General features: G+C 40.3%; 1 protein-coding gene across 2 annotated transcripts; it reads right to left on the bottom strand.

Moving 5' to 3' along the window:
- Positions 1-5,472: 5,472 nt before the first annotated feature.
- Positions 5,473-16,471, bottom strand: Serpinb12 (serpin family B member 12). Of its 2 annotated transcripts, XM_021173630.1 has the most exons (8): positions 16,304-16,471; positions 13,717-13,848; positions 13,628-13,630; positions 13,280-13,417; positions 12,158-12,275; positions 8,483-8,625; positions 6,776-6,943; positions 5,473-5,877 (listed from the first exon to the last, which is right to left on the bottom strand). In XM_021173630.1, the coding sequence occupies exons 1-8, from the start codon at positions 16,469-16,471 to the stop codon at positions 5,473-5,475; spliced, it is 1,275 nt and encodes a 424-aa protein (XP_021029289.1). The 2 variants fall into 2 exon arrangements, with proteins under 2 accessions (XP_021029289.1, XP_085683939.1); XM_085827813.1 differs by lacking the exon at positions 13,628-13,630.
- Between the last annotated feature and the right edge of the window lie 931 nt (positions 16,472-17,402).

Here is a 17,402-nt window from a genome sequence, read left to right as displayed (position 1 = left end):
TAAGGAACAGCTCTACCTCCCAGGTGCAGATGTAGGCCAGAAAGACCCTGTCCCAACTGCTCTGCCACTTCTGCAGCCTGTGCACTCCTGACTAGTCCTGCCTTAGACAGTCACCAGAGAGAAAAATCAAGCACTTTTTCTATAACTCTTTGCATCTATGTCTTCTTCCTATCAGTCCTGTTTCCCTGGAGAACGCTGACTCATACAGTGTCTCTGAACATAGTTTGTAGCTTTATCCTTGTCTTCATAATGCAGCTTGTCCTTAACTGACCAACCCAGCTCAACTCACATCTTAAGCCAGTGCCCTAAGATGTACTGACCACTGGATATCTGTCTGTATGTACCCTGAGGATGTACTTACCACTGGATGTCTGTGTGCTCGGGGTGTAACAACCACTTCATGTCTCTCTGCTGGGGATGTCCTGACCACTGAATGTCTGTGTATATCCTGAAGATGCACAGACCACTAAATGTCTGGATGCATACTTCCCTGTGTCCATTTTTACTCTCTTTAATTTGAAGTGTTCAGGGTTTTTTTTTCCTAATGATTTTGGAAATAGTTCTTCTGCTGTGTAGCCATAACTTAATACAAATCCTTCATATCACTTTCAATGAATTTCTAGAGTTAAATTATTTTCTCACTGCCTCTGAAAATTGAGCAATAACACCAAAGGATTTTCTTCTTCCTCTCTGCTCTCTCATTTCCTTCTCCCCCTTAGTCCATCCACCTGCCACCTCTTGTATACAGGCCATGCACACCTTCCTTATGAGTGTTAATTTACCTTAACTTAAAATCATGGGTGATCTTTTTACCATTGCTAATCATAGTCCATAGGTCTTCCTTATCATTATTTTTATATTTGTAGAGTAAAACTAGCTACTTTTAAAAGTTAGGGCTAACTAAAAGGCCTTTCTTGTGGCCTCAACCTGGAATAATGACAGTTTATGTGGCTAATATGTTAGTTTGGGGTTGTGGTTATGGTTTTGGGTTTTTTTTATATGTCTGGGTGTTTTGCCTGCATGTATATCTGTACATCAAGCACTTGCAGTGCTCTCAGAGGCCAGAAGAGGGCGCTGCATTCCCTGGGCCTGAAGTTACAAGCATTGTAAGCACCCTGTGAGTTCTCTGGAACTCTCTCTGCCCAGTGGTTGATCTCTCCGGCCGAGAACATGTTAATTTTATTCTCTCAGAACTTCAAACTACTGTTCTGTGTCTTGTAGGACCAAAAGGAATCCTGATTTTTATTCTTCTATGAATTATTTCTCTTGATTATCATTGCTTTTGGAAAACTTTTTCTTCTCCTTTGATCTGTATAAACTGGTCCACAGTATGAAAGTGTGGGTCCATGACAGGCCGGTTCTCAGCAGATGCTCTTACCACAGAGCTCCATCCTGGGCCCTGAACATCTAGTTTTTATACTTGCCCTCATTTCCTTTTTCCTGTATTCCTGAGATGCTTGCGAATGATTGGTTTTATTTTTTAAACCACCAGATATGTGACTCAACATTTTTTGAGAGAAGATTTCATTGTGTAACTCAGGTTAGCTTCAAACTCACATTGATTCCCCTGTCTCAGCCTTCTAAACTCTGGGACTGCAGGCATGAGACACAGAGCCAGACTTCCATTCCTAATTTCTTCCCATTTCTACTGGTTTAGCTTCCTGTTTTAGCGCAGTTTATTCTGGTGGTCTGGCTGTGGTCAATCTGCTATGGCAATGAGATTCATAGGAAGAACGAATCCTTAATTACTGGCTACTGTGACACCAGTTTTTACATTTTTAAGTCTTTGTTTGGTCTATGAACTCTGTTCAAGTTGACTTTCTTGTGTGATTATTTTCGTCTGATATTGAGTAGGTCTAGGTGATAGGCTGATCTGTACAAATATAATCCCTCATCAAACTGCGAATGAATGCCCTTTGGGGCTTTACCACAACCTGCCTTAGAAATGAGTGGAAGAGACTGCATGTGCTTCCATTTAGGTGAATTATTGGCATAGAACGTTGCTTGAGAATATCTGCTTTCCCTTGAGGTTGCCAGGCACCTTCAGGCACCACTGTAGCACCATAACTCCAGCTGACACACTGAGACAGTATTGCCACAAAGGCCTGGCCTATTCCTGTCTGACCTGATGCATTGTAGGTCTCCTGCTGTAGTCCTGAAAGCGAACACCACAATGGTTGCCTAACTTCATACTCTGAGCTCTCCTGAATGTCCCATCTCTGCACTTTAAGAACATTGGCACTCTAAGCCCAGATTGTACTTCCTTACCCAAAACTTCCCAGGGAGTAAGTTCTGAGCTCTCATAGGCCAAATGTGCAAATTAAAGAAATGGAAATCAAGGCCTTCTTGTGTTCTTGATTTTTGCTTAGAAAGACACATATCGTCTAAGCAAAATTATATACATGTGTGAAGTTCTCAAAGAAAAAGTAAAAAATATGTTTAAGCCCATATGATTTTTGTCCTTTATACATATGCTATTTTGGTCACTGTTTTCATCCTGATAGCTTTCTCAAACTTTTGTTTGCAAAGTTTATTGGCATGTCTATTTTTCAGGAACATTGTAATTCCTGGGTTTACTTCTATCTCTGTTTCTCTATATCTATCTCTGTCTAATCTCTGTCTACTTCTCTCTATGTCTGTCTCTGTGTCTCTCTGTGTAATTCTTGGTTTTACTTTCTATGGTAAAGGAAGTATCTGTCTATCTCTGTTTCTCTATATCTCTTTGTTCCTGTCTAATCTCTGTCTTTCTATGTCTGTCTCTGTGACTCTCTATCTCCATTTTTGTCTTTGCCTCTGTCTCTGACTCTCTCTTTTTGTCTCTTTTTTGCTCTCTCTCTCTCTCCGTGTGTGTGTGTGTGTGTGTGTGTGTGTGTGTGTGTGTGTGTGTGTATCAAAGGACAACCTCAAGTGTAGGAGGCTGGTCCTCTCCTTCTTCCATGAACTGAGAGTGGGTCTTTTATTGTTTCTTACTGCCCTGAGAGCTTCCAGAAACTCTCCTCAATTTCCTTCTCACAGTAGAATCACTAGACTCCAGGGGCACCTGCTATGTGTCCAGCTCTCCATGTAGTCTGGTCATCTTCACACTTGCATGACAAGTGCTTTCCCCATGGGGCCATCTCCCCAATCTGCATTCTCTTTTTATATCTACAACTTCCATTTCTCATAAATTCTAAGAGAAATCATCTTATTGCCATATTTCACTAATTATATATTCTAGTGTGTTATTTTTGCTTCTTGATCACCTTTAAAATCTATTAGTCTCATACTGAATTTGTATTGCTCTAGCAGTTTAATAATCTCAGCACAGTTTATCTTTATGGGTTTTCTTATATTTGGACTGACATTCAACTACAGATCTAAGAAATCCACTGAGCCAGCTGCACACCCTCCCACTCTGCTGCATAGGGTGAACAGCCTTGAGATAATGATAGAGTGATTTTTAAAGCACTACCCATGCAAAAGAAGTAAACAGCAATTACATGAAGCAACACATTCCAGTTTGGCCTAGCTCAGGAGGAAAACTTGGAGAGGTGATTGATGGACAAAGATGTATTAGACAAAATAGGAGTCATAAAGAGGAAATGTGTCAAAATAAGATCATGGGAAGTCTGAAGGAGCAACACTAGGACTGCGGGTGCCTCTGTATCTAGAGTCTTCTTACCAAACCCTGGGATCATCAGAAAGCAAGCCATTGGTTTTGAAGCTGCAATACCCCACCTGTTCCTCCTGTCAATACTGCTGGATGGAAGGAACTATGCACTGGGTAGCAGAAGCGCTGATGCCCATGACTGTGATAATCTACCTGGTTTCCTGGCCATTACTCAGCCCACTGAGCTGAGCATTCTTTCTGCCTCTAGAGAGTAAATCTTGCCAAATCTTTCCTGAGCCTGGAGAGGACCTGGGTTTAGTTCCTGACATCCACATGTTAGTTAACAAGCATCTGTAGCTCCAGTTCCAAAGGATCCAATACTCTCTTCTGATCTCCACGGGTACTGCACACATGGTGCACAGACATACATGTAAACAAAATACTTATATACATAAAAGAGAAAAATGAATCCTTAAAAAGTGAAATTTTCTTCCTCAAAGTGCCTACCATTTCAAATTGTTTTGCTACATTGATAAGCTTAAAAGATGAAAAAAGCTGTGTGAAGAATGCGAGGACTATCTCTCATAACAGAAAAAAGACACTAAGAAGAAATGAAGGAAGGAAGGAAGGAAGGAAGGAAGGAAGGAAGGAAGGAAGGAAGGAAGGAGGAGGAGGACAATGTCAGATCAGGAAGAATGGATCAATTTCCTGCAAAACCTGCTTCAGCCACTCTTCCCTGCGTGATGGCAGCTGGAAGGACAGTCACTATGCAGTGCAGGAAAGCTGGACAAGTACCAAGAAGTATACTTGTTAGAGGAGAGCCTCACTGGTCCCCCATTTCAGAGCATCAGGCTAACTCGGAGGTCATGAACTCTGAGTGCTGTTTCAGATGCAAAGCTGGAGCCCCACGAGCATGCATTCATTGTCTTACAGTAGCCTGGAGCTTGACGTGAAATCAACAATTTTCCTGGGTTTTCATATGCACTGTGTCCAGGCAAGGGCTGTTCTTACTGTATGACCAGCATTAGAGCTCTGGAAAGTTAAATAAAAGAGAGAAGAGGGTCTCCAAGCCATCCACATCGTGCCCACCACCCTAGTGATGAGGAGCAACTAGCTATAGACAGGCATACTCTGATGGAGACAGAGGGGAGTTCATGGTAATGATGCTTAGGAGGCATGACTATAAAAGAATTCAATATGGAAAACTAAGAAAGACTGGACCTTTTGAACCTTGCCACCTTCTTGGTCAGGGTCAGAAACATGATAGAAATATCATCGTCTTGTGCAAAATGAGTATTAGCTGGGACATGTACACATCCTTGAGCCATCATTTTAATAAGTCTCCACCTCCTATCTTCTCTGGATTGAAATGATATCACAGGACATCTCCATGAAGCACAGCACATATGAAAAGGGGGCCAGGAGTCTTGCCTACAGGATATCTGTGAATATAAGAACCCTAGAAATAGAACCAAGTATCCCCAAGCACATTTAACCTCATTCTGAGTTTTGAATTTTTCAGGAATCGTCTAAGGACTAACTTACTCAGAATTTTTCATAAGGAGGGAAGTAGCTTAAACAAAATCAATACCAGTCTGCATTGTGTTGACCTTCAAATCATAGAAGGTGAATTTATATGCTTGAAAGTTTAGAGCAATAAAGATTAGGGAGAGAGCAAGGCTACTTCATTGATAGGTGGTGAGATCTGGTTTCTGGTGACAGAGGTTATCAGAACAAAACTCAAGGGAGGCTTGTAGGTTTCTGTGAACAACTATAGCAGCAGGTGGTCAGCTTCAGGCACTCAGCCAAACACAAATGCCCATGTTTTATAAGGAGAAAACCATATTGACATTCATCTAAACCCCTCAAAAGCCAGAGTAGATTCAAGGGCAATAGACTCTGCCACAGAAAAGTAAACTCTGGGTTGGATTGTGTCGGATAAAAAAGAGGAAAGGGTGGTTGGCATTAAATTCCACCCAAGACGGAAGGGCCTTCTCTGCAGCCACAACCCCACTGGCTGCAGCTGCCTGGGTACCCATCTCATCCACTTCCACAAAGGTCTTGTGGACAATTTTGGACAAATACAGATTGGGACTCTTAGAGATTCCAGTAAGGTCAGCCTTCGTTTCATCAAAGACATCCTTGATGCCCATGTCCTGTAGAATCGACTTGAGATCATAGCTATCTTCCAGGTTGAACTGGGGAAAGGAAATAGCTACAGGTTTTTCTGACAAATTTTCTGAGCTACTCCAGGCCAGTAGTTTTTCATGATTTATTTTCTTTTCAAGCTGTAAGAAGAAAAAATAAGTTTAAGGTCATATCATAAGCCTGAAAAAGTATCTCTGTTATTTCAAAGTTCTTGAGTTAATCCGTTTTAATAGTCAGCTACATAATGCTTCCAAGACTTAACCTCAAAATAGTTTCTTTTTAATCTTTCCTCTCTAGACTTCACTTAAATCTTTCCTCCCTAGAAATTACAGGACAGTCAGCATCTCACTGAATGTTGACAGGCTCACACTCAAACACCAGAAAATTCAGTTGGGTAAACTCAGGCCAGCACTTCCACTGCAAGTAAAATTTCCTTTTCTGTGAAGCAGGGATAATAGGAAAAGGCTCTTCCAAGGACTAACCAAGGTAAGACATATAATATAGTTAATATACATTAAAATAATGCTGGTGTGTCACGTATCTTGAAGAATGGTAGTTCTTATAATTACCATGCTGATATCTCTATCCATCTATCTATCTTCTATATGTTTATCTATTTACCTATCTTGTCTTTACTCCCCTTACTCAGAACAGTGTGGCTCCCCAGGCTTCATTAAATTCATGCTTTCAAAAAATACACAGCTAGGCAGTCAACTAGTCTAAGGCAGAGACCAAAGGTCAAACTATTTTAGAAAGAGCTATGTCATTTGTGGAAATTCTCAAGCTACTCAGCACACAGATTCTCTGGTCTACAAAGTGATTGCAGAAATCTGTGAACTTGAGCAAGGAAGACTCTTGTTCTAGCACTTGCTCATTGAGTTGAAACAAGGAAGAAGTAAATATCTAATCTCATTCAGATTCCATGTGTTCTCCAATGTCTCTAGTAGCTAAGATAGCATCCTTCTTGGATGATGGACACGAATGCTGCTCCTCAGTGATCTGGAATTTGTACAGACATGGTAGAATTTGAAGCTTTACCTCTTGCAGGCTATTCACATTGTCTTCTGAGCAAGATGGAAGTAGGACCAGCATGCTGAGCTTCCCCATGGCATACTTCATTTCCAGGATCTGTGCCTGCAGCTCCTCGATAAAGCCAATTCTAAACTTACCCTTCTGATTCATCATCTTTACAGTCTTCTTCTCATTCTGCAGTGTACAGAGGTACATACCGATTACAAAGGTAATAAAAAGCTCAAACACCCATTGCCCCAACATTCCTGAGAAGGAAAGTGCTTTAAGAAGGGTAACAATGTCTGGAATGTAAATACATAAAAATAATAATAATAACAAATGCAAAAAAGAATGGAAAAATCTATACCAGAAGTTCAGAGTCAAGCCAGTGACCCAACCTAAGACATCTCTCTACCTACAAATCAATAACATGGCCCCTGCTTTGCTAAAACTTTATCCTCCCATGTCCATCATCAGCTCCTCAGTTCCCAAGACTACTTACTGTTTTCAATCCAAAGATCTCTCATACCCTAATCAGCTAAAGAAATCAAGGCCAGAAAGCACAGAGTCTTCAATGTTTGGCATATCCCAACTTGTTGTCTTTGTCCCTTCTGCCTGAGTGACTTTATGTGGCACCAAGAGGAACCTCAGTTAACAACAATCATCTGGACATTAAAATAACAGCTGCATCACAGGCTTCCTTCAGAGGCAAAGACACTACCCTCCACACCTCCACTTAGCAGTAACATTGGAATAGGGGAGGTTGTCAACATACAAATGAGGACATACCATGGTTGTAAGACAAACTTGTTAGTACAGCTAACTGGCTAACATATGATTGGCTGGGATCTGACCTCTGGCCTTTCCTCCAATCTTAAATTATCTGGCTTAGAATATAAAACCTGTGAACTAATATATATATGAATCTTTACCCATGGCTAATTAACTTAGCTTGCATCTTTTACCTCAAAAATCAACTGGCAATATTATCATTCCTTTCATTATGCAATTTCAGATAAAAATGAGATAAGAAAATGATAATATTCAGGAAATATCAGGCTGATCTGCTCCTTTCTGAACTGCCAACAACATGCCAGACCACTTTTCCTGGGAAGCACATATTTAGAGTGTTTACCATTCTGGGCAAGGGGATCAAGAACAGATAAATCTCTGGAGAGATGGCAGAGGGTCTTGGAAATTATAGAGGAAAGCTGAATTGCTACATATGTTATGTGAGACCAGAATCAAATTCAAATTGAAGAGGCCCATTTCTATTCCTTTTTTTTTCATTTCTATTCTTTTTTTTTTCATTTCTATTCTTATGTGTATACATTTGTTTTGTTTTGTTCTGTTCCGTTCTAATTTATGACAAGGTCTGTTACTCCTTATATAGACTAGGCTGGATTTGAACTTGTGTTCCTTATACCTCTGCCTCATAAGTGCTAGGCTTATAGGCATACACCAATCTACACAAAAGTTTAATTAACTAACAAATTGTATGTGTTTAGTATTATGGATGCTCTGAAATATGTGTTGTGTTACAGAATAGCTATATTTAAAAGGTTCAGTAGACTTTCGGTACAGGCTTTTGTAAAGCCCAAATGGTTTATTATAATTGTAAGCCATAACTCTGGATCTACGTATTTGGCTTGAGTCTCTAAATACTCACCCTGATCACCATTCATGGAATTAGGAGCAGGCTACCTAGAAAATGGCAGCTAATACAGTAAGTACCTCATTGAGACAGAAAGATGCATCAACGGTGTTTTCAGAGTTGAATTCTTTCTCCCACTTGGCCTTGAAGTAAACAGCATTCACCAGCACCAGCACAGTTGAGTTATCAATAGCCTCCTTGCCAAACAGTTCCTTGATTTTACCTAGAAAAGCATGCCAGAGCAAGTGTTCCATGAAAAGTGTTCACAGAGACATTCGAGAGTGCCTCATTGAAGCACTGACTAAAGAAACCCAGAGCATTATGGGAAGCTTGAAGGAAGGGAGGAGGGGAGGAGAACTCTCACTGCCCTGGAGGAAGACCCACTCAAGAGCACTATGAAAATAAGCATCTCCTCTGTTCTCTTGGCCACTTTTGGTTTCAAATTGTCACCAAACATAGAGTTCATGTTTCTCATGATAGACCTAATCACCTGACTTTTATAGTATACTGGATAGAGTAACTATAATATGAACTTCCTATCTGTCTTAGTCAGGGTTGCTATCTCTGCACAAAACATTATGACCAAGATGCAAGTTAGGGAGGAAAGGGTTTATTCAGCTTACACTTCCACACTGTTGTTCATCACCAAAGGAATTTAGGACTGGAACCCAAGCAAGTCAGGAAGCAATAGCTGATGCAGAGGCCATGGAGGGATGCTACTTAATGGCTTGCTTCCCCTGGCTTGCTCAGCTTGCTTTCTTATAGAACCCAAGACTACCATCCCAGGAATGGCATCACCCACAATGGGCTCTCCCCGAGTGATCACTAATTGAGAAAATACCTTACAGCTGGAACTCATGGAGGTATTTCCTCAACTGAAGCTCCTTTCTCTGTGATAACTCCTGCCTATGTCAAGTTGACACACAAAACCAGCCTGTACACTATCTCTATGGAAGTTATTGAAATTTATTATATATTCTCACATATAAACAAGTAGGTAGATGATAGCTATATAAACACACAAGGCCATGGTATAAAAGCCTACTTTGTAGAGGTTTATACACCCTCTTTTATTTCACCTCTAAAGAACTCATTCAGTTTTGTAAACACAGACACACACATGCACAGAGATAGACACACACACACACATTCATTTGTAGAAGGGAGCACCTTTTAAGCCCCACCTAGACATTAAGCCTTGAGAAGTACCAATAGTTGTCCCTTCCTCATGGAGTAATTTGCTATAAGCTAAAAAAGGAGATGCCAAATAGTCAAAAAAGGAACAAGATTAAATAACATTGATCCTAGACCATGTACCCTGAGATATAAAAGTAAGGACAACAGAAAGCACTCCTGAAAATGTCAGGAGGTGGCCTTGTTGCTGTGATCCAGTACTAGTCCATGTCAAGGCATTTCCACCTTAAATCACCAATATTTGTTGAGGCCTTAGTGGGGGAGGATCCTTTTACATAGAGATACAATATAAGGCTATAAATAGATTTTGTAACACACTATGTCATCATCAACTACTTTTAAAATACTCATTACAGAGAAAATATATATTAGGTTTCAGACAGAATTTCTTCACCAAACTACTACCTTCTAGATAGCTGAATGGAATCTTAAAAGTGCAAAAATTCCAAAGCACACAGAAAAGGAACACTAAATAGTTGGTGGATTTAAAGATTTCCCTTAAGAAAACACCATTAGTAATCTGATCTCAACTCCATGATGAGAGTACAGGAAACCTAGAAAATATCATCCTTAGTGAGGCAACCCAGACCCAAAAGGACAGGCATAGTATGTTCTAACTGATAAGTAGATATTACCCGTAAATGACAGAATATCCATGATACACCTGACAGACCCAAAGAAGTTAAACAAGAGGGAAGGTCCAAGCAAGGTTGCTTTGAATCACACTTAGAAGGAGAAACAAAATAGTCATAAGAGGAAGAGGGAGGCAGGGAACTGGGTAAGAGAGGAGAGGCAGGATGAGGTGTGGAGAGAGACAGGAAAGACAGGAGAATGAATAGAAATCTGCAGCTGCCTGGGGGTATGCCGAGGTGGGGGGGGGATCTCTAGGAAGTCTATTCTAAGGTCAATTCAGATGACCTTACTGAGATGCCTAATAGTGAGGACATGGAACCTGAATAGACCACCTCTTGTATCCAGGCAGGATCCCCAGTGTAGAGATAAGGACACCAACCCACACAAAAAACTTGTGACCCAAAATTTGTCCTGTCGGAAAAAGTCAAAGGAAGTGGGACAAGCAGCAAGTTTAAAAAAAAAAAAATGGAAAAATGACTGAAGAGAGAGTTTAAGTCTCTCCCTTATTGGCCGAGTTCAGAAACAACTTTCGAATGAAGAGACAAACTTTGATTTAACATACTTACTATTGGAATTTGGTGAGTAAAAACTGCATTTATACACAGCCAAAAATAAAAATGAAATTCTGCTATTTGCAGCAACGTGGATGGAAGTGATCATCCTCAAGGTAGGCAAATAAGCCAGATCAGAGAGAGAAACAACCCAGGTCTCCTCTCCTATCAGGATTCCACACTTGGCTGTATAGAACACTACAGGGGAAGACTGCCCACAAGAGGGTGGAAGGGCTCTCAAGACAGAATGGATGGACAAACAAGAGTGGGTAATGGGAAAGAAACATAAAATATTGCCTGTTTTCTCTCATCTAGAGAATCTGAAGTCACACAGATGAGAGGGTATAAAAGTAGCTGGAGGACTGACTATTTCAGAATGAAAGAGGCAAGGCTGGGGAGGTGGGTAGGCAAATACAGGCAAAGGACAATGATTTCATATATATATATCAAAATGTCATTATAAAAACCATTTTGTGCATTACATTTAAAAATGCATTTAAATCATTTCCCTGTCTTACACTCTCTAGTTTCCCTTCATTCTTAATTCATCATTAAAATAATGCTAAAGGCATATATGCATGGGTAGATTCTTATATGTCAATATATTTCTATATTAATTCCAAGTACATATAAGCAAATTATGTATGCTGCTGTAGCTTTCAACATTATAATTCTAAAATTTCAATGTTTTATATTATTTTTGTTACATGAGAGATATTATAAGTAAAAGTAGAGTCCTCAGTAATTTGAATATGACAAATGACTTTAATTTTAAAAAGATATTTTATATAAAAGATGAGCTTTGCTCCTATAGACAAAGAAACATTCAGTACTGTAAGCATTGGTGTTTTTGAGAAAGATAATGATTCATTCACAGCATCCAAAGGAAACCACATAAAAGAAGCACTGGAGTATTGAAACATGGCTGTAAAAAGTCATGGGCTGGTGACATGGCTCAGAGGTAAAGTCACTTGCTAAGAAGCCTGACAGCATGAGCTGAATCCTAGGATGCATCTAGGAGGAGAGAACCAACCGGCTCCTGCAAGTGTTCCTCTGACATCCACATGTCAAGCACAAGCCCACGTGAATACACACATACACATACAATAAGTAAATAAATGTAATTGCAAAAATCCTTTAAAATAAGAGATCCTAAGAGAAAAAAAGAAAATCAGAAACAAATGATAAAACCTAAGTAGCCTCCATCCTGAACATACCCTGTCTCATCTGATGCTAGTCAAAAGGAGTTCTGAGCATGCATCTCATGTGCAAACAGTAGGTTGCAGAAGAAGAGCAAGGTGTAAACATAGCAGGAGGGGCACTGCTTTTCTTTGAAATGGAAAGGTATGCCAGCCTCACTGCTCAGACCTTTCTTACCTTGACTTTGACTTTCAACCCAGAAGTTAATCTCTTGTCTTGATTTCTCAGAATCCTTCTGGAAATCTACACTTTCGACTGTCGTGTGGAAAAATTCCGTTACATCATCAGAGTATTCCTGTTCAATTTAAATACGTGGGAAAGAGCATGACAAAATCATATGGAGGTGCTGGTCAGAAGGATGAGGTGGTGACCAAGAGACTCTGAAAAAGAACCTCCTGGCCATCTAACATAAGCGGACTGGCCACCTTAATAGTCACAGACTTTCAGTTTGGGTGATGACAAAGTTTCATGAAGACCATATTAATTCCATTGTGAATATAATTATAATTAATTCAACATTCAAACAAAACTTTAAAATGGCTTAGATGGGTATTTTATTAATATATATGTTAGTATAATTTTAAATAAATAATACATTACCAAAAGCATTGATTTGTATACTTTTTAATAAATTAATTACATGTATGGATTTATAAAATCCTAGATACATAATCTGATATATAAGATTCAAACCTGGTAAAGAAACTTACTGTGATGTAAAATAGTGTCTTTGTTTTCCTGACTCACACCAGCTGTGTCACATCTGCCTCTACTCATAACCCTCAAGCTTACTGACAGTGTGACTCTTTCTTGAGACTAAAATCCTAATTGGAGCATACCCTGCTTCAGGTAAAAGCTGCTTATCCATAGAAAGAAGGCCTGTGGCTTTAGGCTCCCAATAGTATAGCTTTCGGGGGCACCATGTACCATCAGCAAAACACTATTCCCATGGGAACCATCTGATCAAAGCACTATAAGGGATCTTAGAGTGATGCCTTTCTGTCTTACTAGGCACACAAGACACAAAAGATGACTATCACACACATCGATTGGAAAAGACAGTCACATGGGTATCTTATGAAGCTCACTCATGTGCCAATGGGCTGTGAATTACACGACCCTTTCTATCCATGCTGTGCCATTTATAAGTGCCCTCCTAAGCCCAAAATGAAAACTGTATGGAAGGACACAGAAGTGTGGGACCTCAGAAGCAGGTCACAGATATGTACCAGTCAATAGCCCCATGGACTCAACTTATTTACAGAGCATGCTCTATGGACACCTTGCCCTGATACTCACTGGGCAGATTGAAAATTCCTGCTCTCCATAGAGTCTGTTGGCCATACTTAGAGTGTAATAAGTTTTGTCTCTGTCTATTCTGGAGAGAAGTTTCCCAAAGTGGCAGCCAATCAATTGATGCTCATTTGTAGATTCACCCTAACAAAAGAAGAAACAAAGGGTTTCATAACAATTGGGAAGTTAAGCATCACTAAAGGTTTAAAGGAGCAATACAGAGCTAGCTATGGAGATGTCATTGTCCTGTGTTATCAGGTTTGCGGATGCAGAGAAGAATAGGGCACAGCAGAGGACATAAAAAGGGTGTAGGCAGAAAGGAATTGCAGATCGTTTGCAATTACTATTTGTGACAGCCTGCACCTACTCTTCAGAATAAGCATGTATCAAGCAGCAGAGGCAGAGTGAGCAATTAGCAAAGAAGGGAGTTTTCAGATACTCACCTGCTGACCCTGAGAAGCTGATGTTTGTTTCTGCCCTTCCAGAGAGCTGTCAGAAGCTTTGCTTTCGCTTTGTGGAGAGGGATCATTGGGTTCTTTGTGTTCATCCTTAGAAAGTTCATTGAAATGTAATGCCTGTGTGATAATGACAAAGGGAGGGCCTTTCAGAGAATATGAAGAATGGGAAGTCAACAAAATAATCAATGATAATTCGCAGAAATGAGGCTCACTGAATATTGCCCTCATCCTCTGAATACATTTAAAACCAGAGATGTGCTCAGTTGATAAGGTGCTAGCCAAGTATTCACAAAGCCCTGAGTTCTATCCCTGTTCACTCCTCTAACCCAGTGGATTAGAAGTTCCAGATTGTCCTCAGCTTCATAAGAAGTTTGAGGTCAGCCCATGCTGCACGACACCTTTTCCAGACACAAAACAGAAAGAAAAGGTGAAAGCTAGAATAAATATAGCCAAACCAGGGAAAATAAGGAAATTAAGAGCTATGGGCTCTTACAACCTAAGAGCTATGGGCTTATAACAACCTATATTTATCCATGCCCACTCTTGATTGAGTGTAAGTATAAAATGCACACAAGGTCTTGAGGATAGAATGAAAGATAATGTAAAATATCTCATTAAAATACATATTGGTTATGTATTGATAAGGTATTATGGAAATGTTGAATTGTCTGAAACTTATTATTAAACTTAGCCTTTCCTCTTGAAACTTTTATGTAACTCCTTAAAGTATTTTAAGTTCATATGTGGCTTGAGTTATACTGTGTTGGACAGAACGGATCTGGGTTTCTGGTTTGTCAGGGGATTGATCGTAACAGCTGCTCAGTATCTCAGAGGAAGTGAAGAAGGAGAGGCATACCCCACACAGCTCAGATCCAGGTATTGGCAAGTGGCCACCAACTTCATAGGAAAAGAACACCAGTCACTCCTGGAAGATGCTAACTCCATTCTACAGCTAAGTGTTACTTATGGAACAAGGAATAACGTAGAGCAGGTATAAGTAGATGCAAGAGCATAATGACCCAGAATAATCCAGCCTTCACCCGTGAATCCAACTCCTCTATGTTCAGGAACAGCAGCCTCATTGATACCTAACCTGTGTGCTGGGTGTTAGAGCCAAGGAGATGCAAGACTGGCCTTGCTCAGAAGGGTCTTGTCATGTACAATCACTTTTCCTACAACTATTTATTTGATGCCTACACTAGGCTGTTGCTGCTGTAGGACAAAATCTCTCTGAGATCATGTAGTAATTCAGAGGGTATAAAAATAATATACATAGTACTTCGTTACTGTGTGTATAATGATCAGAAGTGATCTGTGGGTAAAAGTAACTAGGCTGTTTTATGGGGTTGGGAGCTTGGATGATTACAGTGAGCCTTTTAAAGTTTGGAAACAGTGATGAAGGAGAAAGTAAACCAAACAATTAGGTATCTGAGTGTGGTAGTTCAAACTAAATGGCCCCCAGGAGGTCACATGTTTGAGTACCTGGCCCCTCCTTAGTGGAACTGTTTTGAAAGGAGGAGGATGGGTGGCCTTTTGGAGGCAGTATGTCACTAGTTGGGGGATCTGAGGTTTCAAGACTTGCACTCTTCCCAGTGTGCTCTCTCTGCCTCTTGTCTGTTAATCATGATATGCCTCTTAGCTGTTCCTGCTCCCATGCCTTTGCTCTGCTATCATGGACTCCAACCCTCTGAAACTGTAAGCCCAATCAAATGGTTGCTTTTATACATTGCTGTGTTCCCAGTGTTTTGTTAAAGCAATAGAAAAGAACTAATAGAAAATAACTAATACTTTGAGGGAAGACACAGAAGGCAAGGAACCCAAACATAGGCCCCAAAGTAAGACTTACTTTCCTTTCACAAGAGACCCAAGTGACAACTGTGACAGGCTGGAGAGAGGGGAAGGAAGCTAAGAGACATAGGTATGGAGATTCACATGCCCAGATCTTCAGGCCAATATAAGGTCTTGGGTTTCTATTTTGAGCCTAATGAGAAGTCTTGGTTTTACAGAATCTTAAAAGTTTGATTTCTGTCTTAAGAAGTCTCAGGCATCAGTGTTAGGAATGTACTGCCAATGGGAGTAACACAGGATGATGCCAGAGAAGCAAGAAGAAATGGTGGACCTGAGAACTCAGGGAGTCCAAAGTGCCCTGATTCAGGAGGCTTATCAAAGGGAAAGCCAATGGGGTTCTCTGACCAGTGAAATTCACACATCTAAGGGTAAATATCTAGGCCCTAATACACTTCTAGTTAATGGGAAGAGCAAGAGAAGAAGCATACTCCCACTGAAGGGTACAAACAATATTGGTATCAATAACTGTAGAGGGAAAGAGTGACAGAAATTTAGACTGTTGTGAAGAGGTAAAGAAACAAAGATGAATGGGAAAAGCTATCAGACAGGAAGGAGAGGGAAATCCCACAGGAAAGATGAATGAAAATGTAAATGAAGCCTTGGAGCTTTCCAAACCCAAATGCTGAGCACAGTGAGAACTGCAGCTCACTGAGAATCAGATCAGCTTCCTGTGCAGACCCAGCCAGAGCACAGGGCCCTGTGTGGCATCCTTGTCAATACATACCTCATCAATCTGATGTGCACTGTCCCCTCGAGCTCCCAGGCGGACCATACCAAAGGCAGCTGAGAGACTCAGAGGGCAGACGAAGATATTTTTATGAGCATCATCTTTGCTAATCTCTCGGAAAAAATCGAAGCAAAATTTGTTATTTGCTGCAGTAAGAGAGTCCATTGTAAAACTGGTTACTGTCTGAAAGAAAAGGAAAAAAGAAAAAAGTGAGTGGAGAAAACAGATAAACAAGCAATTCTTATTTTTAATGCCCAAAATACAACAATATAAAATTATTCAATGTGTTTCTTTTTTAAAGATTTGTTTGTTTGTTTGTTTGTTTATTTAATGTTTATGAGTAAACTGTAGCTGTCTTCTGACACACCGGAAGAGGGCATCAGATCACATTGTAGATGGTTGTGAGCCACCATGTGGTTGGTGGGAATTGAACTCTTAACCACTGAGCCATCTCTTCAGCCCCATTCAATGTGTTTCTTAGCAACTGTAATACTTGCCTAGCATAGGCAAGATAAGGAAAGGAGAAGGAAGAGGAAGGAAGGAGAAGGGAAAGAGGTAGAAAGAAAGAAAGAGAAAAAGAGGATGATCCAGAAGGAGAAGAAAAGGGAAAAAGAGGAAGAGGAAGAAGAGGAGTGTGAAGAAAGCAGATTTGTGTGGGGAGTGGAAAAATTGGAAAACTGAAGTCATCAATCTTCCATATAAATAATGAAATTGGTATCTGTATTAATACAGATAGTACTTTCATTCCCAGCCATAACAGAAAACAGTACCACTGGTCACTATACCACTAGGCTTAGGAAACAGGAATCTATTATCGCACAGCCTTGGAAGCCAGGAAGCCAGAATTGAGGTATCTACAAAGCTCGTTGTTCCTGAGGCTCTCAGCAAAAGGTTATCCCACACCCCACCCACTTCTGGTGTTGTCAGTCATCTCTGTTCCTCAGCTTAGAGAAGTGTCATTCTAACCTCTGTTCCGTCTTCACATGACATGTATATCTTATTATACATGTATGTGCACATATATGTATCCACATTTCTTCTTCCACTGAATCAGGAACCTGAACCAGCATGACCTCATCTTATCTTGATTACATCT

This window comes from Mus caroli, unplaced genomic scaffold (genome assembly GCF_978045245.1).
Source record: "Mus caroli unplaced genomic scaffold, Mus_caroli_1 scaffold_1, whole genome shotgun sequence".
Taxonomy (NCBI): Eukaryota; Metazoa; Chordata; class Mammalia; order Rodentia; family Muridae; genus Mus; species Mus caroli.
This window is presented reverse-complemented; position numbering and strand designations above follow the sequence as displayed.